General features: G+C 51.9%; 6 protein-coding genes across 6 annotated transcripts; 3 read left to right on the forward strand and 3 right to left on the reverse strand.

Annotated features, from left to right (window-relative positions):
- Window positions 1–564: 564 nt before the first annotated feature.
- Window positions 565–8,376, forward strand: N7455_000923 (uncharacterized protein; the record flags this gene model as incomplete). Its single annotated transcript, XM_040959714.2, has 3 exons — window positions 565–2,625; window positions 2,682–3,288; window positions 3,341–8,376. 3 exons carry the CDS (start codon window positions 565–567, stop codon window positions 8,374–8,376), a joined length of 7,704 nt encoding a protein of 2,567 aa, XP_040809852.2.
- Window positions 8,377–8,983: 607 nt separating this feature from the next.
- On the reverse strand, window positions 8,984–10,602 carry N7455_000924 (Zn(2+) transporter ZRT3; the record flags this gene model as incomplete). The annotated part of the gene is made up of 3 exons (XM_040959696.2): window positions 8,984–10,318; window positions 10,371–10,501; window positions 10,551–10,602. The coding sequence occupies 3 exons, from the start codon at window positions 10,600–10,602 to the stop codon at window positions 8,984–8,986; spliced, it is 1,518 nt and encodes a 505-aa protein (XP_040809792.2).
- A 676-nt stretch (window positions 10,603–11,278) lies between these two features.
- Window positions 11,279–12,256, forward strand: N7455_000925 (DNA/RNA non-specific endonuclease; the record flags this gene model as incomplete). Its single annotated transcript, XM_040959770.2, has 1 exon — window positions 11,279–12,256. One exon carries the CDS (start codon window positions 11,279–11,281, stop codon window positions 12,254–12,256), a length of 978 nt encoding a protein of 325 aa, XP_040809824.2.
- Window positions 12,257–12,466: 210 nt separating this feature from the next.
- On the reverse strand, window positions 12,467–13,763 carry N7455_000926 (putative RING finger domain protein; the record flags this gene model as incomplete). The annotated part of the gene is made up of 3 exons (XM_040959734.2): window positions 12,467–12,798; window positions 12,854–13,109; window positions 13,206–13,763. 3 exons carry the CDS (start codon window positions 13,761–13,763, stop codon window positions 12,467–12,469), a joined length of 1,146 nt encoding a protein of 381 aa, XP_040809825.2.
- A 732-nt stretch (window positions 13,764–14,495) lies between these two features.
- N7455_000927 (Arf family guanine nucleotide exchange factor SYT1) lies at window positions 14,496–18,765 on the reverse strand (the record flags this gene model as incomplete). The annotated part of the gene is made up of 2 exons (XM_040959722.2): window positions 14,496–18,325; window positions 18,396–18,765. The coding sequence occupies 2 exons, from the start codon at window positions 18,763–18,765 to the stop codon at window positions 14,496–14,498; spliced, it is 4,200 nt and encodes a 1,399-aa protein (XP_040809783.2).
- An 843-nt stretch (window positions 18,766–19,608) lies between these two features.
- On the forward strand, window positions 19,609–21,214 carry N7455_000928 (M14 family metallopeptidase; the record flags this gene model as incomplete). Its single annotated transcript, XM_040959724.2, has 2 exons — window positions 19,609–19,980; window positions 20,033–21,214. The coding sequence occupies 2 exons, from the start codon at window positions 19,609–19,611 to the stop codon at window positions 21,212–21,214; spliced, it is 1,554 nt and encodes a 517-aa protein (XP_040809859.2).
- Window positions 21,215–21,469: the final 255 nt, after the last annotated feature.

A 21,469-nucleotide genomic window follows, 5' to 3' on the forward strand; every position in this document is an offset into this window, starting at 1 on the left:
AATCCAATGAAGGGTCTACGTGTTAGTTGGAGCAGAAGATGCAAAAGAATCAAAGGTTGCAGGCTATGATACTCCGTCACGTTAACTGGAGAATAAAGCGTGAAAACCTGGAGTAGACATCAACTGCTGGGAGATCCACTTATCCCACTTCCTATCTCTGGTTGAGCATCATCGACTTCTGATATTATGCTGTACCATGACATCGAGCTACCCATTGCTTTCTTGGATCGGGCTGCGGGCCTTGATATCCAAGCAAAGGCATGCGATGGCTCAGCTGCATACTGAGCATTACCCTATGCACTCACCTGTGCTTGCTCCAGTTCAGATACCACCGAAATTACTCCATGATGCAATGAGGAGAAGGGATAATTCCTAATATTATTTAGCTACCCCCCGGGCCCCAATCCTGAACCGGTTTCCTTTTTTGTATTCTATCTTCTACTTTTGAGAGCTGAACACACACGACTGAATGACATTATTTGATTAATTTTTATTTTTACGATCCACCTACTATCAATACATCTATTGTTAATATATTCACGCATCAATTTCCCACCCATCAACATGTTCGCCAAGGCTAAGGGGATCCTCGAGAAAAGCTCATCCATCCGTGATGAGGTCAGCCATGGCAATTACGAAGGCGCGAAAGACGTCGTGACTAAAGGCCAAAGCACCAAAGAATCGACTGGCCAGGGAGGCAAGGCCAATGAGGTCCTTGATAAAGGCTCATCCGCCCGCGATGAAGTTAGCAAACAGGGAGACAAGGCCAATGATATCCTCGATAAAGGCTCATCTGCCCGCGATGAAGTCAGCAAAGGAAATTTCAATGGCGCCAAAGAAGCTGGCACACAAGGTCAACCCGCCAAAGGATCGACTGGCCAAGGGGTTGGCGGAGGAGTTGCCGGAGGAGCTGTTGGAGGAGTCGTCGGCGGAGCATCGAGCAGTGTCGCTGGAATGAACAAAGAAGACCTCAACAAGGAGAATGTTCAGGAGACTGGGAAGAAAATCAGTGGAGGCATTGGCCAAGATAACACTGGCAACCCCTCTACTAGCGACACGAAGGTGGAGCAACGAGAGGTGGGCAGCGAGAAGCCAGAAGCTGGCCAGAAGCTGCAAGAAGCTGGCCAGAAACAGTACGACAGCACCAAAGCAAATCAAGACACTGGCTCTAAGCAATATGACCGCAAAGGCAGCGTGTTAGCTGGAGATCTCGAACCCAATTACGACATCCGCAAGGGCCCCATCACCATGCCGGGGACTTTCCAAGAAAAGAACTACCACAATCCGACCGGTAGAGAGACTCTTGTCCAGAGAGGGACCAGCAGCAAAGGAATATCCAGCCAAGAAACCGATAATGCTCCCCAGGTTGCCTTCGCGGGGGTAGGAAGCGACAACACGGCCAGTTCAAACCAAGGAAATGCTGGAAAAGCCGTCGCTGGAGGTGATTATAGCGAGGAAGCCCTTGAAAAAGAGCTCCACGACTATGACAACATCAGCCCGGATGCCTTCGACGATGGGGCCACCGGCAAGGACCTCTCCAAGAACTCTGCCGATGAAGACGTTGGAAAATACCATATCGACAAAAAGCAACTTGATCAACAGGGCTCTCAGCCTTCCCAGAAAGCAGGAACAGGCGAAGCTGCTACCGCCGCCGCTGCCACCGCTGGTGCTACCGCTGGTGCTACCGCTGGTGCTACCGCTGGCTATGGTACGAGTAAAGGAGCCACCAACCAGACCTCTACCACCAGAAAACGGAGCAAGGCACATTCCGTCTCTGGGAACAACGCAGCCAAGGCGCAAGATCTTACTTTCACAAGATCAAATGATCATGTTGCTCCCACCGCAGGAGAACGTGGCTATGCAAGTGGACAAGGATTGGCCGCCTCAAACCAGACGAACAGGGGAGGTGTTACTTATGCCCGTGCGGTGTCCGATCGAGGCATCACTCCTAAGACCCCGACAAGCACAGGGTATTCCACCGGTGGGTCCAACCAAACAAGTGGCCTGCGTTCTACCACCACGGGCCAGACAAACAGCGCTCTGTTCAATAACAGCGCCACTGGATCAAACCAATCAGGCATCGCCGGTGGAGGTGTTCTGGGACTTAGCCAAGACAGTAGCTATGGCCTATCCGGCAACGACAACAGCGGAGTCAACCAAGGCGTTGCTGGTGGAGCAGGGAATCGACAGGCTGGTGCCTATGGTACCTCTAGCACTGGCGGCTTCAACAATGGAGCCACCCAAGCTAGCTCCGGTACCAAGACCAGCGCTGGAAATGAAGTGACCTCGAAGCGCATTGTCAGACAGCTGAGTGGCAGTGGCTACAAGGTCACTGTCCTCCAGGAGAAGGTTCAGGCCGTGTCCCAGAAGTGCAAGGCTCAACTGGGCCTGTCTGCCAGTCAGATCAGCAAGCGCAGCCCTAACGTTGATGCTTTCTTTGATGCTGTTGCAGCTGAACGTCTCCGCTGGATGCCTCATGATGGTAGCAGACTTGACTGCAGCCTCAGATGGGCGTCTAGACTGGCGTATGCAGTCGACGCTCTTCGGGAGTCCGTTGGAGTCTTCGCGCCTGCTGCCAATGAGGCGGCAACGCTCATCTGGGGATTCTCTATCCTCCTTTTGGAGGTGAGTTAAGGTGGCCTGTGAAATTTTTTGGATATGAATACTAACTACTTGTATAGTCTGATATGGACAACACGGATGTCTTCGAGAGCGTCTTTGGCCGATATGGCCGGGTCGCCGTCGGTATCTACTTGCTTCTGCAGTATGAGACCGCGTACAAATCTTCTGCTGAACTTCAGCCATATGTTGCCGCTGTCTTCGCGGATTTGCTTGAGATGGTCAGCAGCACGGCCATGAGCTGTGTTGAGGGATTCAAGAGCAAAGAGTCCGATCAAATTATCGGACGCAATGTTGATGCCGCTTTTGTGACTTACGCCAAGCGCTTTTCTACCCACTGGAATTGCGTTGTCGATGCTCACACTGCGAAGCTCGTTCAGGACAGCGCCCTGATTTTCGCCTCGCCTGAGCTGGGTAGCTTGCGTCAATTCCTGGGAGTGCAGGACCGCCCTCTCCAGTTTATCCTCGACTCTCGCGCTCATTCGCTTGCTGAGGGATCGTTTGAGTGGTTCAACAACACGCTCTATGATTTCAGTCTCGCGAGCTCCCCTGTGATGTTGATTTCTGGTGGCCCTGGCTCAGGAAAGAGTGCACTGGCTCAATGGGCTGTCGAAAGACTACAGGAGTCGTCTGAACACGATAGCTGGAATGTTATCCCGTACACTATCCGTGAGTTTTCCTATTTTCCTATTTTGTTGAATTGCGAGCTAACCCAGTAAAGGTGCTGATATTCCTGTCGCTACTTTGCCACTCCGCATTTTGAAGGGCATTCTTCACCAAATGTTGGACCACTCTGTCAGTGACAAGCAGACCCAGGAGGCTATCCTGGTTGAAGTCGCCAGAGCCGCCCAAGGAGCGATCGACGGCGCTGGAGATGACGAAGTTGAAGCAAGCCTTTGGAGAGGTATTCGTGCTGGTCTTGCTACGAACATCCAGTACATGTTTGTGGTTGACGGCATCGACCAGATCAGGGGCGGCCATTCCAATGCCATTGCCTGCCTTGATCGCTTCTCCGAGATTCTCTCCGAGCAGAATGCTGGATCTAAGATGATCGCTTTCACCCGGCCTCTGACCTTGAAGACCAGCTCTAAAGGCGTTCAGCAGTTTACCCTGCAGACCTCCCAGACCAAGACCGACCTTGTGGCGTATGTCAACAAGATGCTTGCATCTACCGCCAACTTTGACACCAACAAGGGCAACCAACTCCAAGCCGCTGTGTCTACCATTGTGGCCCGTTCTCAGGGCTCTTTCAGTTGGGCTGAAATGGCAGTTGCACATGCTAAACAGCAAAAAACCTTGAGTCAGGCTGTTGCGTCAGTTCAGGCTCTGCCTCAGTCGATGCCAGAACTTATTGACTTCCACTCCGATACCCTCGACTTCAACCAGCAGGGTACTGTCAATATTGTTTCCTGGCTCGCAGCAGCGGAGAGACCACTGCTGGTCGAGGAGATTGAGCATTTGCTGAATGTGGACCCCAAGGGCCCCAGATACTCATCCAATAAACCCAGTAGTAGCTATGACGCCTTGAATGCTCTGAGCCCGCTGGTCATGACCCGTGATGGCGTGGTCTCTTTCGCTCATACCTGCATTCGTGACCATATCATCAAGCAGGCCAAATCATCCGGTGGACAGTCTCAGCTCAGTCTCAAGGATGCACACTACGACTTGCTCACCAGGTGTCTTTCCTGCGTGCAGTTAGGTGTGCGTGAGGAGGTTGATGTTTCGATGGACAAGCTAGGCATCGAGGAGCGCAACCACCTGTTCGACAAGTATGTCGTCTTGGAGTACACCGCACGATACTGGTTGTCACACCTTCTCTCTTCGCCCCTGGTCAGCGATGACGAAGAGTTCCAATTCAATTCAAGCTTCAAGAAGCTCATGCCTGCCACCGTTCTCTTCGCGCGTCTCGAATTGACTTGCCGTGAGTCCCAGTTCACTCGGTCTAGTGTCGTGGAGCTCTACAGACTTGCGAGTGACATTCGCCGCTTGGTTCTCGGCGAGAAGTCTATCGCTCTGCTAGAAAGCTTGGTCCTAAGCGCACGCGTGTCCAAGTTGGCTCATGCCAGCCACGCCGATGAGACCTGCTACGAGGCGTGGAAGCTCAGCCAGGAGCTTCTCGGCCAGTCACACCCGATTACCCTGACATGCTCTGAGATGATGATACAGTCATTCTCCGACAGAGGCACGATCACCTCTCAGCAGGAAGACATCATGAAGTACTTGATCTTGACCGACTCCGAGATCACCGGCGTGGAATTCAACCAACGCCTCAAGTACCTTGGAATGATCGTCAGCATGTACAAGTCTCGCAACGACAATCAATCTGCGTTGTACATCTCGAAGCACTTCTACCAGCAGATTCTTCAGAAGTACGGTACCAATTCGCGTCAGTCGTCTGAGACTGCCGACTTCTTGACCAGTCACTTCTCGACAACTGGAAGCGACGAGATGAGCCGCGATATTGCCAGAACCAAGTATGACAATATGGTGCGCACCATGGAGGTCACCGACGAGCGCCGAATTGCCTACACTCTGTACATGGCTAAGATGTACGAGGATCAGGGTGATTTGGCTCATGCCCAGGCCGTCCTGTCAAGCCTGTGGGCTGGTCTCAACTCGCGCGATATTGACTCGGTTGATATGATGGACAAGAAATCCAATGTCGCCCTTGTGTACTACCAGTTCCTCCGCCGCCAGGGCCGAAGTGATGAATCTGAGGTCATTATCCGTGAACTGGTTGCAGATCTTGAGGTCACTGGTATTCACTCCGAGGAGATGATGCAGCGCGTGCACCTTCTCCGTGCTGAGACTCGGGAGATGCTTATGTACAATCTCGACCGGTCCTTGTCAATTCTCATGTGGCGCTACTACAAGGAGACTCACCAAGAGTACTCGGAGGAGTCTACCGCTCTGGCGCTCTCAATTGCCCAGAGCATGGCCAATGCAGTCTCTATTCAGGATGCACCCTCTCTGTCATCTCGGGACCGCAAACTGCTGATTGAGCTACTGGACGTTATCTCGGCCAGTCCCGACAACATGACGGTCACCACCTTGATCTTGTGCCACAACCTTGCCAGTATCTACGTGCGTGAGGGAGAATGGATCCAAGCTAGTGAATGCGCGATGGCTGTTCTGCAGCATGTCTGGCCCACCGTCGAACAGGCTAAATCTCACCAGAAGTTCTCGCACGAGCTGGCACCTCCTGCGGCAGACCTGGCTTTGGTTTTGGCCTACTGCCACTTCCGCAGGCTGCATCTGGAACAAGCTACAACTGTTTATGAGAACGCCTTTGGTTCTTTGATCGCCTCTGACAAAGCCCCTGTACCGTCGGTGCTTGCCGTTGCCAAGGCTGTTGTCGAGTTCCACGAGACTACCTACCAGTTCACCAAGGCACTGAATTTGCTTCATACCATGAGCAACTTCTTGGCCACTCGTCTGGGAGAGACCCACGAGCACACCATCGAGAACATGTATCTTGAGGCTGCTTTGGCAACTCGTCTCGAGATGAACGATGAGGCTAAGAGCATCTACCAGCGCATCTTCAAGGCTACTACCCGCACGAACGTAATTGCCCCAGAGGGTATGGACGCTGCAATTGCCCTCATCAAGCTCTACGAGAAGGAGGGACAGTTTGATTCTGCTTTGAATGTTTACCGGTATCTCTGGCCGACCCTGGTTGTTGAAGACAACAAGGTGGAGGCCTATGATCATGACTTGGTGGACAAGATGTTGGAGAAGACTTACCTGGGCTACATGGCTATTTTGACTACCCACAAGAGCTCCGACTTCTCCGAGCGGTACCGAGTTGCCTCTGAGTATGTCATGACCTGTCGCCATGTGCACGGTGCAACAAGCGAGAAGACACTCAATGCTACCTTGCTCTTTGCCGAGCTGTGTGAGTCCAGCGATGCACACATTGACCAGGCCATTTCGCTGTACAAGTTGCCTCTGGAAACCAGCGATTGGGTGGCTCCTTCTCAGTCGTCCAAGGGTCTCGACCAGATGACTACACCGCTGCCTATCACCCTCAAGCACAAGTTGGCACAGCTGTTCGTGCGCAAGCATGATTCGACCGTGGAAGCCCGTTCTCTCTATACTGAAGAGTTCCAGCTGGCCAAGAAGAACCAGGGCTACTTCTCCACCACGACTCTCTCGTGGCTCCGTGAACTTGCCCTCGCCCATTCGCGACAGGGAACTTCTTCTTCTGTTCAGCAGGGCAACGCCATTCTCCACGCCTACTCTACCGATGTGCTGCATGCCGACGGTGACACTGACACAATTGCTGACTGGGCCCGTCGGATCGCAAGTATCTACCTCGAATGCGGCTTCATCGAGGGCGGCAACAACCTCCTCGACGAACTCCGCCAACGCGTGGTGTACAGCTCCGAAGCTTCCCCCACGGAGCTTCGCGATCGTCGCGACGCCGTGTTCGTCGCTGCCTTCGAGGAAGTCTTCGGTAGACGTGCGAGCTACGACCAGATCATGAACGAGATGAGTCGTGAGATGAGGAACTCTCGGGCCTTCTCCAAGAGCCTCTCTGGCCATGACTTCGTTCCCACACTGATCGCTGGTCACCAGCTATACAATCTCCAGATTAACCAGAAGCGAGTTCGCCCTGCCAACGACACCAAGGACAAATTGTACGAGTACTTCTGCTCCAACCTGTCTGCCACCAAGGTCGCCGACAAGGAAGTCGTGCAGCAGTTCTACCAGATCTGTCTGCGTGAGATTCACGGAGAAAACTACAACATGAACATCCTCACAACGACCACCAACCTCGTCCGTGACCTGTGCAACTCCACCCGCTTCCAGGAAGCCACCATCCTGACAGGCGTTTTGCACTCATTCCTGCACCTGACCGACGGTCTGAACAACCAGGAAAGCCTCAACACCGCCACCCAGCTCTGCCTGTTCCTGAGCGGCCACAAGGCAACCAAGTGCACCGACGAAAAGACCTACAAAGACATGTCCATCAAGTCGAAGTTGCTCCTGGAAGATGTCATGTCAACCTCGAAATCCATGGGCATCGAGATGGTCGACCTACCCTTCAACCACCTCAACGACGTCATCACCCTTCTGGGCCAGTACGAGATGTTCGACGAGCTCGAAGCCATCCTCACCCAACTCTGGACCTCCCGAATTGTCCAGCGCACCTGGACACCAGACGTGGTCGTCTGGATCGGTCGACGACTAGTGGAAACTCGTTTCTGCCGTGGCAACGTCGACTCCGCCATCCAGCTCTGTCGCGCCATCTGCTACAACCTGCGCCAGGTATGGGGCAGCTGTGACCCAGTCACATTGGACATGACCAAGCTTCTCTCGGCGCTGTTCACAGCATCAGAGAACTACCAGTCTGCGGCGACTCTGCACGAGGGAATCTTGTACGACCTGCTCGGCGACTCCGGGGCACAGGGCCATGCCCGTGCTGCTGATACCGCATCGCAGCATATGGAACTGCTGCGTCGTTCCCAGTCTCGTTTGGGAGCGGGTCAGAGTTCGAGTCGGGCTTCTGCGCATGCGGAGCTGTTCCAGTCGGTTGCGGATCGCTTTGGTGTGGAGTCTGAGCAGATTAAGAATGTTGGAGAGGCTAATGGTGGTGATCAATTTGGTGTTTGGTCTAAGCCTAGACGGTTTAGTATTGATGTTGAGGATATGGAGGAGGAGGGTCAGACACACCGCAATCATCTGCGTGAGACTAGTGGTGCTGGATTGGGTGGTGGTGGTTCTCAGAGACGTATCTCGGTGCAGGCTCTCTGAGTATACCGGGGAATTTGAAAGGTATATCTAATATTTGGATTTATTGAGTTTATGTTGGCGTTTTTGGATGTTTTGAAAATATTTACAGGACCAAATTGTATACCTTGTCCATACCGCAGCAATGTCACGATCTATTGGAAACTATGTGCAAATAGTCACTTGTACGGTCTCTACGAAAGGAACATCACACGGATGCGTTACAAATGGTTTGATTCTACCATATTTGCGTGATTTTAGTTGGGATAATGTCTATGTAGAACTAGATTATCCGTGATGATGTACTTTATGAATTGGAGAGAAGTCATCTCGAAATCTAATAATGCATTATCTGCACAAAGAATGTACATAGAGTACCCAATAGTACTAGGCAATTGTGCTTCCACCACATCGGTGTTCGACACCCGTAGCAGTTTTGTTGATAAGAAATACATGTATTGTCCAAGTATGCACCTACCTTGCCCGTTTGTGCAGGACCACACCGTGGCCATGTTGAATGAATGTAGTGAAAAGCAAAAACCCAATATGTGCGCGTATGCATGCCAGCCGTAAGGGCCACAAAGGATCAAACACCAGGCGCATGAAAATGATCACCAGGACCGAACCCTGGTCAAGCAGTCAATGCAAAACTGAGGCCCATCAAACCCATACCTGCAACAGCGAACCCGATTCCCATCCCGCGGTGATGGGTGAGAGCGAGTCCCTCGCTGAAAAGTTGCAATGCAACTGAAGTCATGACTCCGGCGGTGGCGGCGAACATACCTCCATAGATACCCCATGAGGGACCTATGACATCGTCGCTACCGTGTTGCCCAGTGCTCCAAATCCAAAGGGCAGCTATGCCAGCACCGGCTGGCTGACTAATGCCTCCTAGAAGACTGGACCAAAACATTGCCTTCCAGCGGGAACCGAGGGCTAGGTAGAGCGGAAGTGCCATGGCGAAGCCTTCCACGATGTTGTGGATAAACAGAGCTAGGAATACTGTCATACCGAGGGTTGGGCTGGCATGGTTGGTGGCATAAGTAATGAACCCCTCGGGAAGCTTATGCAGAGCAATGGCGAGTGAGGTCTGGAGTCCAATGGAGAGGAATGCATTTTTAGGGACGTGATGGTGGTGGGGGTTGCCACCGGCAGATTTGGGACGCTCAGAACCAATTTCCTCGAGATGCCCATGATGCTCCGAATGTGGATGATGCTCAGAATGCGAACGGGACGAATCACTTGAATGTGGTTTTATGATCTGAGATGAAGCTGACGAAGAAGCACATGGGTGCATGTGGTGCTGTGCGGAGATGTTGTCAAAATATCCCCCTTCCTGTGCAGTAGGTGTATGTTCATCGCTAAGGTCAGTTTCCGCGCGCTGGATTTCCGGTTCTAGCGGCACGGATATGCTTTCACGATGCAGCGGGTCTGGTCGCGCGGTTTCATCACCGTTGGATGGCGGAAGCACTTTGGTGCATTCTTGGCCGCAGGTCTGAGACACCCCAAAACAAGGCCCGTCATTATCGCAGTTAGGTTTTACGCCACCCATGAGCGACATAATGTGACGCGCTAGCATTGCCCGCATGGTCTCGCGACGTCTGGGGGTCGGCTCGGTATGTTGGCTCCGTTGTACCACTGCTGGCATTGATTTGAATGAAGAAGGCCTATTAGGCCGTAATAGCGGTGTTCGTTCATCATGTCTGTCTGTATGGTCGTGGACACGGTCCTCGTGTGCGGGCTGCTCGCCGTGCTCGGGATCAGGTTCCGACTCGTCATGGGTATGGGCACAGTCGACAACATGAGATGGGATATATCGGTGTGCAAATGCGGATACTATTTGGATGCCTGCGACTCCGGCTATGAATAGACCGATCAAAGTATATGCAGATGCGGCGGGGGAGAAGCCGGCGCGGGTGAGGTATTGCTTTGAGGTGGGCAGCATGCTATAGAGGGAGGTAAAGAGCTACTTTGAATTAGTATAATTCATTGATTCCAGTTTTAAAATGATAGCTCACCATAACTCCAGCACTGAGACATAATGATGCCGACAGGAAGTTACTACTGTTGGCTATCTGGAAGCTCTTGCGGCGGGAAAGCACCCGCACCAGCACATCGACGCAGATGATGGAGGAACCCAGGACGCATGCTAAAGACAATCAGTGATGAAGTTTTCGAAGATTCTAGGCAACACTCACCGACGCCTGAGACGGCGCTCATCACCCACCCCCGGAGGTCGTTGGCAGACATGGCGTGGGGAGTTGAAGAAAACGGAAACGGTGATGTAACTGACAATCAACGGGTTGGCGGTCAACACTTTGCCTCTCTCTCCCTCTATACAAGAAATGAAGATATGACGATGTCCATCGATGGGGGTTTTATAAGTGAATCAGCTGCATTGTCTGAGGACAGTGCATTCACCCCCAAGGTTCTCATTGCACTTTTGCACCTCGTGCACCTCATGATTGGCATCTGGGATGTTGAATAGACGGCCTAGCATCATGAATCTCCAGTGTGCGATTCCCTGAGACTATGGGATATAGGAAAAAGGTTCCAATCTCTGGAGGTTCATAAATACTGTCTCATTGCAACCGATCGGGTGATACTTCACGCTTTCTCATATGATGAAGGGTGCACAAATGCAAGGGGTTTATGTATGCAACTGACAGTATCTGGTGACTTGAATAATTTTAGACTCGGACTCAAAGATATCACGAGAGTCTATGCTAATTAAGAGAGAATCAAGAGAATATATAAACAAGACAGCCATGCAGAACAACCTTGCAACATCAATAGTTCGGGGGTTTGCATGTGATGTGATTGGCCCGTGACTCCCCATCGTTTTTGTTGTCTTTGCATTTCGGTTCCTGGCTCTTTCAACTCGAACCCTCAGCCCTATTTAGGTCAATTCAAGGGACACTCAGCCATGTCCAAAGCAACTTTGGCCGTCATCGCTGCCGCCAGCGCAGCCACCGGTGCTGGTGTCACCGCGCTGCTCTTCTCGGGCAAATCCAAACCCCAACAACAAGAAACCCTCACCCCGACACCAACAACCCCAGGCCCTAAGGTGCCCTCAACCATCCCAGCACCAGCCCTAGCATCCAAGCTATCCACCGGTCCCGTCGACGCAGCCGGAATCCTCCAATATGGCTTCCCGGGCCCAATCGCCGACGAGCTCAACTCCCTCCCGCTGCACGGTGCCTACGACCGACGCACTCGCAACCCATCCTGGGTCGCCGAACACATCACCCCCGAATCCCTAGCCATTAACAACGCCGACCGAAAGAAGAGCACCTTCTTCGAGGACACGACCATCCCGGCCATGTTCCGCGCCAAATTGTCCGACTATTTCCGCTCGGGCTATGACCGCGGACACCAGGTGCCAGCTGCAGACGCGAAGTGGTCACAGGATGCGATGGACGGCACCTTCGCACTGAGCAATATGTGCCCGCAGGTCGGCGAGGGCTTCAACCGTGACTACTGGGCGCACTTTGAGACTTTCTGTCGTGATCTCGCGAAGCGTTATCCTTCCGTTCGTATCGTTACGGGACCCCTATACCTGCCTCACCGTGACCCGGATGGAAAGTGGCGCGTTAACTATGAGGTTATTGGTAACCCGCCTAACGTCGCTGTGCCCACGCACTTCTATAAGGTTATTTATGCTGAGGATGGTACCAACTCGCCTACCAGCAAGGTTGCCCTCGGTGCTTTTGTTCTGCCCAATGCTCGCATTGCGAATGATAAGCGTCTGACTGATTTCGAGGTTCCTCTTGAGGCTGTTGAGCGTGCTTCTGGTTTGGAGTTTGGCTCCAAGTTGGACCTCGGTCGTCGTCGTCGCTTGTGTCAGGAGGTGGCTTGCTCCATCACTGTGCGCGAGTTCAACAATGCCAAGAAGCGTTCTTGAGACCGATGCTGCAGATGGGAGAGGAGAGAGACTAGGTTCGCCTGTTGACTTCTCGCGTGACTTCACTGTATATCTAGAAACATTGTATTTGCATGGTTCGGGCGTTAATAACCGCTCCGGGCGGCAATATCAGGATATTTTTTTATCGTACACATAATCGAAACCCGTGGTGTTTCATGTTTTGTCCCTCGTTTGTTATTACAGAGTTGCTCAGCACTGGAACGCAACTCCGGCCTTCTTCCCCATATTCCCACCTTTGCTAGCAAACCCAGTGCCCTCGGAGGAGATCTCCACCATACCAGGCTGGATAGCATCCTTATCCTTCTTTTTGGACTTCTTGCTATTCCCATTGCCATTGTCATCTGGTTTTGACTTTGCCGTAAGATCTGTCTCACAGACGAAACATAGAACCTGGCCATGGAGAGCAGCAGTCTTCTCCTGCTCCTCCTTCGAGGCATGTGGATCGGGGACGTGGTGTTCGTGGGGCGTCATGAATTTCGTTACGCACGGAGAGCAAATAACATGCCCGCAGGGCTTTGTGACTGTAATATATAATTAGCAAGACCCAATGGCCGCACCGACTTCCATTCCACATACGCATCGCCTTGAGCCCATTACTCAAATTCTTCTTGCAACTCGGACACACCCTGGACACAGTCCCATCGGAAGCCTTCTCCTCCGTGAAATTAACCTCAACAAGCGACTTGAGCGAGTAGTTATGCCGACTCTCATCCGTCGAGCCAGGACAAACAGGCGTCAACTTGACGGTCTTGTTGGCAGCGATTTCATTCGCATCCGTGTTGGGCGTTAAACTCGGGACCCAGAAGGATGGAAGAGCAGATTTGCCATTAGACTAGAACCAATTTGTTAGTTCAGCGCAATACTCCCAATTGAAGACTTCAAGCTTCAAGCACCAAGCTGGAGTCCAGCCCGAGGAACAACCACAAACCTTCTCAATCTTCAACTCCTTCCTCAACCTCTCCCTCTCCGCCCCAGCAACACGAGCTATCTCCTCCTCCCCAAGCTCAAAAACCCTCTTCCTCTTCCCATCAACCTCAACCTCCCTAGCCTTAAACTTCTCCAAAGCCTCCTCCTCCTCCGCCTTCCGCTTTTTCCCATTCACACCAGAAACACCACCCTTATTCTCCAATCCCATAGAAACAAGCTCGAAATCCCTAAGATCCCTCTCCTTCATCTCCGCCAGCGATCGCTCCTCATCCTCCGCAATGCGTTTCCGCGCCTCATCGCGCTCTTTCTCAAGCCGTTTGATCTCCTGTCTTTGAGCGAGGAGGTCGCTGATTGCGCATTCCCGGCAGAAGAGGTCTCCGTTGCTGGCGCATGCGACTACAGGCGCTCGCGCGGGTTGTAGACATAGACGGCAGGAGCCGAAGGATAGGAAGCTGTCGCGGCCGATTGCGCTGCGTTTTGTGCCCCAGGTTGAGCGTAGAAGACCGCGTTCGTAGGAGGTGAAGTGTGGAAGGGAGGTGTTGCGCTTTGAGTGCGCCATATTGGGTGTGGTGGGGGTGGAAGTTGATGGGGGATGAGGGTGGCTTTTTTGGTAGCTTCTGGATGTCGTAATGGGTTTTTGGTCGGGGGTTTCGCGGCGCGGGTGGATGGTGAGGACTTGGGATTGGTGCGTTGGTTTACCGCTTTACTCACCGCTTTTATCAGCCCTCGTTAGGTCTATGAAGGGATTGTGTGTGTGCTCATGTTCCTATCGTGAACAAGCATTGACTCCAATAAGTAGTCTTTAGGTATAGTCGTTTACATCTAGACCTGTAGACACTGTGGGAAGCAATAAGAGTATCAAATCAATCATTGTCAATCATAATTCGCTTTTGTCTATCAGTGATTCCACAGCCTCACACTCGAAAAGCATAATCGAAATGAAATGGCCAAGGCATAAGATATCAAAGGTATCAAAGCAAGCCCATGGATGCAGCCTGTCACACATATCTGATTCGGCGATCTGAAAGTAAATGAATAGAGCTCCCAGACGCACAAACGCAGACGCGGACGCAGACAGATGCTCAAAAACCCAGACCGAACCGAAAACCCGCCACGAAACCGAGATTCACCAGATGTTAATGCAAGGGCAGTAAGGAAAGTCAACCAGGAAAAGACAAAGTGAGATGCATGAGTTTGAAGAAAAGGGGGTATAATAATCGTCAAGCAGAAGATCAAGATGAGAATGGTTAGGATGTACAGAAGAAAGTAAAGGAAGAAAATGGGCGTAGAATCAAGCGCCTACGGCCTGCTCGCGTAGGTTTTCGCTGGACGGCGTAGAAACGATCCGCTCGTTAATAGATGTGGAGGAGGGGGAGGGGGAGCCGTCGTGTCTTGGTGCGGAAAGATGGCTGTATATTGTGGATGAAGGGGGGTGAGGAGTATTTTCGGTGTCAAGGGGATCTGCGCCTAGAGTCGGGGGTGAGGTGATCACTGGAGAAGCCGGGCACCCGATGTCCTCTTCCAGTTGCTCTTCCTGCGCATCCTGGAACTCCGCCAGATCGTCGCTGGTGCGCACACTTAGGCCAGTAGTGGTGCTCATTCTGCGCATCGAGTGAGGACGTTCCGGGCTGCGGTCGGTCATGATCGACTCGCCGCTGTCCAATATAGCAGGATCCGACGCCCGTGGCTCTTCATGAGGGGTGGGCTTGCGGAGCTTGAGACGCTCTTCCGGGGGCATGTTCTGCCATTCAGACCCGAATGTCACGACGGATGCTTTCTTGCCATGCACAGTGAAACTGGGGGCTTTGCGAGGAAGGACTTCTCCATCGCCAGAGAGCTGATCGTCCTCCTCCTGCCCAATGCTAGACACTGAGCCCCGTTTCTTCTTCGAATGAGAGTGGTTCCTATGAGCATGCGAATCACGGAGGGTGCGATGAAGGCTGCGACGGACGCGACTCGTTCTATCGCTCTTATCATTTGCATTTGTTTCGCCCTCGGTGTCTTTACCTGGAAGTGCGTCCGGGGCGATGCCTTCATCTTTGTGTGTCGACGGGGACGCTGGCAGCTCCAGTAAACCAGCTTCCCTTAGAACGCGCTCCTCGCCGTCATCGAAGCTCACAGGCGATGTCAGTTTCGATGTACGAGATGCCAGACTAGCCCCATCCCACCGGCTGGCACGGCTGAGGACCGAGGCCTCACGCTCGAGTTTGATGGTCGTAGGATCGGGAGAATATGACTTGGCACGTTCAGGAATGGTCACAGCGGAGCGTCGACGACCGACACGAGCAATGTCAGAGGAAGTCACAGATCCCGGGATACTGGGACGACGCAGTTCATCGTTCGAAGGTTTGGCCAGCAATCCAGCCTCCGATGGCCGCTCGATTTGGGCCACATTAGGCTCAACGGTATCAGGGCTAGAGACGGTATGCACAATACTACCGGCTCCTTCCACGCTAGGCTCTGATGTCACGGAAGGTCCGGAAAGAGAGGCCAGACGTGCTCCGTCCGACTGGGATGGCGTCGGTTCAGCAACCGACCCGACCCTGCTTTCCACTGTCTCTTCATCCTCTCCCAGATCACGCAGGAGAACCTGGCGGTAACATTTGCTGCGCCAGATATCCTGTCTCACCCATTTGATCTTGGCAGACAGACGGCCTGCAGCCATGATGACGCTCTCGCGGGCCCGAGCGTGAAGAGGAGTGAGCACTTGCAAGTGTCGAGCATTCTGCAGAAGATCATCCAGTTGTTTTTGTGCCACGGCGAGCTTTTCATTTGTCTCCCGAATCTTGTGGCTCATCAATTGTCGCCGCGCGGCAACAAACTCGGCAACAATATCGGTATCGATACTGGGAGAAGGGGGCTCTATGTCCGTCGACCGGTGAGATCTTTGAGAAGACATCGAGCTTAATCGCTGACTCTTGCGGTAACGTTGTCCCTCATAATTCGTGGCAATCATGCCCTTGGTGCGCACACCGGTGGTTCTGAAGGCTGCAGCATAGTTGAGGTGTGCAAGCCAGTCATTCATGTCAGACTCAGAGCTAGCAAGGAATGTCTCCTCCAGCGCGTTGTGTCGAACAAAGATAAAGGCGTGCTTATGCTTTTTGTAACTTGAGTCTAGGAGGGCAACTGTCTCACCGGTAGACACGATGTTGTCCGGCTTAAAGTCAGCAAGAGGTGGATTAAAAACAAGAGTCCCCCGGCGGCCATTCTTGACATATGCCTCATGCTGTGCCATGAGTGAGCGCACCCAATTCACATTGCGGAAGAAGTAGAGCTGAGAGAATGTGAGAATCGCACCCCATTCCTGCCAGGGCGACCTGGCCTTCTTCTTCTTCGGGTCTTTCCGCCAAAGCAAGCCAACCTTGGCAACTTTGATATCTACCAGGCCGGGATTCGAGTCTTGTGGACTATCCAAGCTAGCCGGCATGAATGCGTCAGGACGAGAGCGCAGAGAGATAATTTGCAAGATTCCAGACTTGGTGAAGGCCTGGTGAAGGGCGTCCATGTCCGGTGGCCCAGCGGTTCCAAAATGATTGTATGTATCATCCAGATCCATGACATCCTTCAAGCTGGGGCGCAGGGATCCCAATTTGCCTTCCAGAATAAGGGAATAGGGATCGACAGGCTCCCGTGCAATCCGAGCCAAATTTTCGGAACTGGTGCTTTTGAATAAAGTGCGACGTGGTTTCGCCAAGTGACGGTCTGGCAAATTGGCGTCTTCGACACGAATGAACGGAGTGTATAGGATGTTCTCATAGAAACACTCAAGAATGTCCTCCGAGATTCCCTCACTGCGACTTATCTTGACATAGTCCGCCTTCTGCATCTTCCGTTTGTTGTTCTTATTGAAGACGTCGGTGTGAAGAATCAAAAGCGAAAATGCGATAAAGTATGCATTATCCGGGGCAGTGAAGATGCCTGGGTTGCATTCGTGATAACGGTCAGCAAATGCTTGCACGAAACGATCAATCTGCTGTGTTTCTTTCGGTAGCTCGACTTCCATCAAAAGCTTGCGGATTGCCATGTCGAGTGGGTCCCCGAAGTATGAGAAGGTCCTCATGTATTTGCGGAGACAGATCTTGTAAAATTCCTCATCTGATTGAGCGAGAGCACCCGCGATCATGCCACGGGGCAGAGTTTCCTCCAAACGGGTCAGATATGAAGCGGGTGTGTCGTTTTCTTCCCGTCTTGGGATTGCTGGTAGCTCTTGCTTTAACACGGGGGTGGAGGCGCCACCTATCGTGGGCGAACCGTGACGAGGAGAAGGTGGGGATGAATTTTGCCGCAATCGCTGGGTGATATTGAACATATCACCGAAACTCTTGCGGCCACTGGTCGAAGTGGAGGTGCGCGCCGAAGATGCCAAATATGGGGGTATAGACAAGTCGTCTTGGTTCTCGGCCAGCGATCCCATGGTAGACGAACGTCCTCTGTTCTTGAAGGAGGGATTTGATCTAACTGAGCGAGCGGAATTCGTCGAATCATTTCGAAATAGTGGTGGTACACTCGAGGCAGTGGAGGCGGCGAGACCTACGGTGGAACGAGATGGCGAGGGTAGTGGTGAAACTTGGTCATGGCCGTCTGAGGTCTCGTGTTTTGGAGTATCTACCGGGGGGAACTTCGGTCGATTATCCACACCTCCTGGCGGTTGCGAGACTTTGGGGGGCAAAGGAAAGAGAGGGCTCCGGGTTAATTTCAAGCGTGGCATACGGAATCGCTTTGCGGTAGTGGCACTTTGACCATCACGAGGGGAAATGCTTCGGGTGATTGTCTGGTCACCGTAGCTCTGGTCTGATCGAGAGGATTCGGAAAACCGGGGATCAATGACCGACGAGCGCTGAGAGTCGTTGGAGTGCGGGTTCCCGCCGCGAACTGAGTTGGTTGACAACCGTCCAGGCTCTTCGGTAATACTCTGGGACATGGCAAGTGTTGAGTCGGTAATCTGGGAGTCGGTAGATCCTTGGCCCCTTCTACGAGGCTTCGCGGGTTGTTCCATTGATTTCCGAGACATTTCCTCCATGGACTGTTTTCGTGACGATGGTCGAAAGCTGAGCTTGGGTCTCTGTTTCACGGGTTGGTCGATCTCTTGACTGGTAGGGGCGGTAGTAATAATTTTGGGGGCTTGATCCGGCAGACACAGTTAACCAATCCATTCTAATAAGCATTGGGGGGTTGTCAATGTTGCACTTACGAGGTAAGGAAGGGACTGGCGGAGTATCCTGGCCCGCCTTGACGTAGGACTTGGATAATTGGGGGTCAGATGCATGTCGTAGTCTCATGAAACTGAATCGCTTGTGGCGTAAGCTGGGACGGTCGACCGAGGATGGTCCTGCGAAGTCCGGCTGAGCTCCCGCATGGTTTGACTCGTTGTCATCCGGTGGCTGAAGTCCTGTATTTACTCCTTCTGGCAAGCCGGATGAACGAGGAATTGACTCGGATAGTCTAGGTTCGGCGGGGACGTAGGGACGAGGAAGGTGTTCACTGCGACGTGATTGGCCTTGAGGCTCCATGGTGCTCTGCCTCTTGCCATCGGCCACGAGACGCAGTCCTTTCCAATGCATGGTGAAGGACAGAGCGTTAGGACAAACCCAAGCTAATGATCCATGAAATGTAACACGGTTAGATGTGAATTGAAATAGAAGAGGACATTGCCCAGGTGGATCCAGACGCGGTGGGATCTGGAGGTCAGCCCTCGCAAAAAGGGGAACGCCGGAAAGGGAAACGTTCTAGATTTCTTGTTTCTGCCGCCACGCGTATTTTTCTTTTTTTATTATTATTATTATTATAATTGTTTTAGATCACACACAAAAATAGATGGAAATAAGAAAGATAGAAGAAACTGAAGAAACCGAAAAAAAAAAGCTAGAGGGGCAAGGCAGACGAGTTAGAATCTACATAGGCCTAAGCGTCGGGTAATTGACCGGGTTTATGTATAGAGATTTAAAAGGATTTTGAATTTTGAATATATATTAGGGAATTAAACGGAGTTAGCTTCTATTTAAATTGTACGGAGTACATATCAGATAGATTAATAGTTCTTCAAATAATTATCAAATCGTGATATTTATAGTATAACGTTGGAGTATATCGAGGTAGAGTATAAAGTATTGGCCACTGACGTAGAACAAAATAAAGGCTGCATGTCATCTTTTTTATATTATTATCCGGATATCAATGGATCTAATTTCTTGCTTTTTAACATTCTACTCCAACTTATTAGCGTCACAATTTAACTTAATACTTGACTTGATATTGAGTTACATGGATATCTGCCGTTATCTCCCCCGAACGCTTTGTCCCCGCCCTTTTTTTCTTTTCTCCGCAATTCACAGATATCCCTGTGAACCTCAGGTCTGACTTGAGAACACCAACTCTCCCTTCAAAGCCGGTGATCGTGACTCGGCATGCGTCTTTTTTCTCCCATATTGGTCGCATCGACCTTGCTTCCTCTTATCTCCGCTGTCCCCGCTGGTTCAAGCATCACCCCGCCGCCACCTCTGCTGCCTTCCCATCTCACTCATTCCAACCCCCGCCCATGGGCTCGACTCCGCGACTGGGTAATTGGCTCCATATGGGGTGTTGATCACAACCGCTGCTCTTCAAAACATTCACCACCGTCAAATATTCATGATCGGTATGGCAGTGATGTCGTCCTCCGCTTTCATTTGCGCCAGCCGGACGAGGGAAAAGCATTGGCTTCCGCCTCGCAGGTGCTGTTTTTGGACATTTGGGCCATAACCTCGAAATTCGTTGATATTAGACTGGCAGATGATATGGTGCATTTTTCTTATGAACGCTTTGCGATCATTTCACTAATTATATCGTTAGATCCCTTCCTTGTTGGATCTACTACCTTTGACACTCCGCACCTCCTACACTCCCCTCATCGACAACCTCGCCGATGAGATATACGCTTCTTACCCCTCCCGCCACCGTACCGACTCAGACTTCAGATCAGGAAATCCATCAGGTGGACTGAAGACGATATCGAACGGCGACCTATTCTTCCAAGAATACCAGCCGCTCTCCGTCATCACGCAATGGATGCGCTTGATGGCATCGATGTTCTCCTCGCACGTACAGATGACCAGCGTGGGAGTCAGCTACGAGGGTCGCGATATCCCCGCATTGCGACTCGGCGCGTCAGAACACACATCGAGCCCCCGCAAGACAATCGTCATCGTCGGCGGTTCTCATGCTAGGGAATGGATCAGTACCTCCACGGTAACATATGTTGCGTACAGTCTCATCACCCATTACGGCTATTCACCCGCAGTAACACGGTTGCTTCACGAGTACGACTGGGTCTTAATCCCAACCCTCAATCCCGACGGATACGTCTACTCATGGGAATCGGACCGTCTGTGGCGCAAGAACCGCCAGCCAACGGGCCTTCCACTATGCCCGGGTGTCGATCTAGACCGCGCCTGGGACTATGAGTGGGACGGCGAGTCGACTCGCTCGAACCCGTGCTCAGAGAACTACGCTGGCGCAGAGCCCTTCGAAGCAATTGAATCAAAGCGCCTGGCACAGTGGGCCCAAAACGAGACAGTCCATGGCCGCGCTGATATCGTAGGCTTCGTCGACTTGCACTCCTACTCCCAGCAGATCCTATACCCTTACGCATACTCCTGCTCTTCCGTGCCTCCCACCCTCGAAAGTCTCGAGGAGCTAGCGTTGGGTCTAGCCAAGGCAATCCGTCATACCTCCCATGAATCATATGACGTTACCTCAGCGTGCGAGGGGATTCTCACTAACGGGATTACCTCGGGTGGCAGCGCGTTGGATTGGTTCTACCATAAGCTGCACGTGAAGTTCTCGTACCAGATCAAACTCCGCGACCGCGGTAGTTACGGATTCCTTTTGCCCTCGGAGCACATTGTTCCTACAGGCAAGGAGATTTTCCATTCTCTGTTGACATTCGGCAAGTTTGTCTGGGGCGAGGAGGCATCTGATATCAGCTTTGAGGGCTTGATGAGCGATCAGATACCTCTAGCTGAGAGTCTGTAGGCTTTGTCCTCTTTTGATGAATGCATGTTGACTTTACGAGCGAATGTACTTTAATTACGGTAATTCTGGTGTTTCACGGTCCTTGTACAGTATGGCTGTTTGAGCCTAAGAATGTAAAGAATGTAATTCAGAATATCTTCCAGTGTACCTGTAGGCACTTTGTTTATAGACTAGGAGACTAGATCCACTATGAATCGTTTGGGACGGGTACTGAGATGAAATATATATCTGATCTTGAATAAGAATTCTCCTATA

Source organism: Penicillium solitum, assembly GCF_028829755.1.
Source record: "Penicillium solitum strain IBT 25940 chromosome Unknown utg000001l_segment0_segment0, whole genome shotgun sequence".
In the NCBI taxonomy this organism is placed as follows: Eukaryota; Fungi; Ascomycota; class Eurotiomycetes; order Eurotiales; family Aspergillaceae; genus Penicillium; species Penicillium solitum.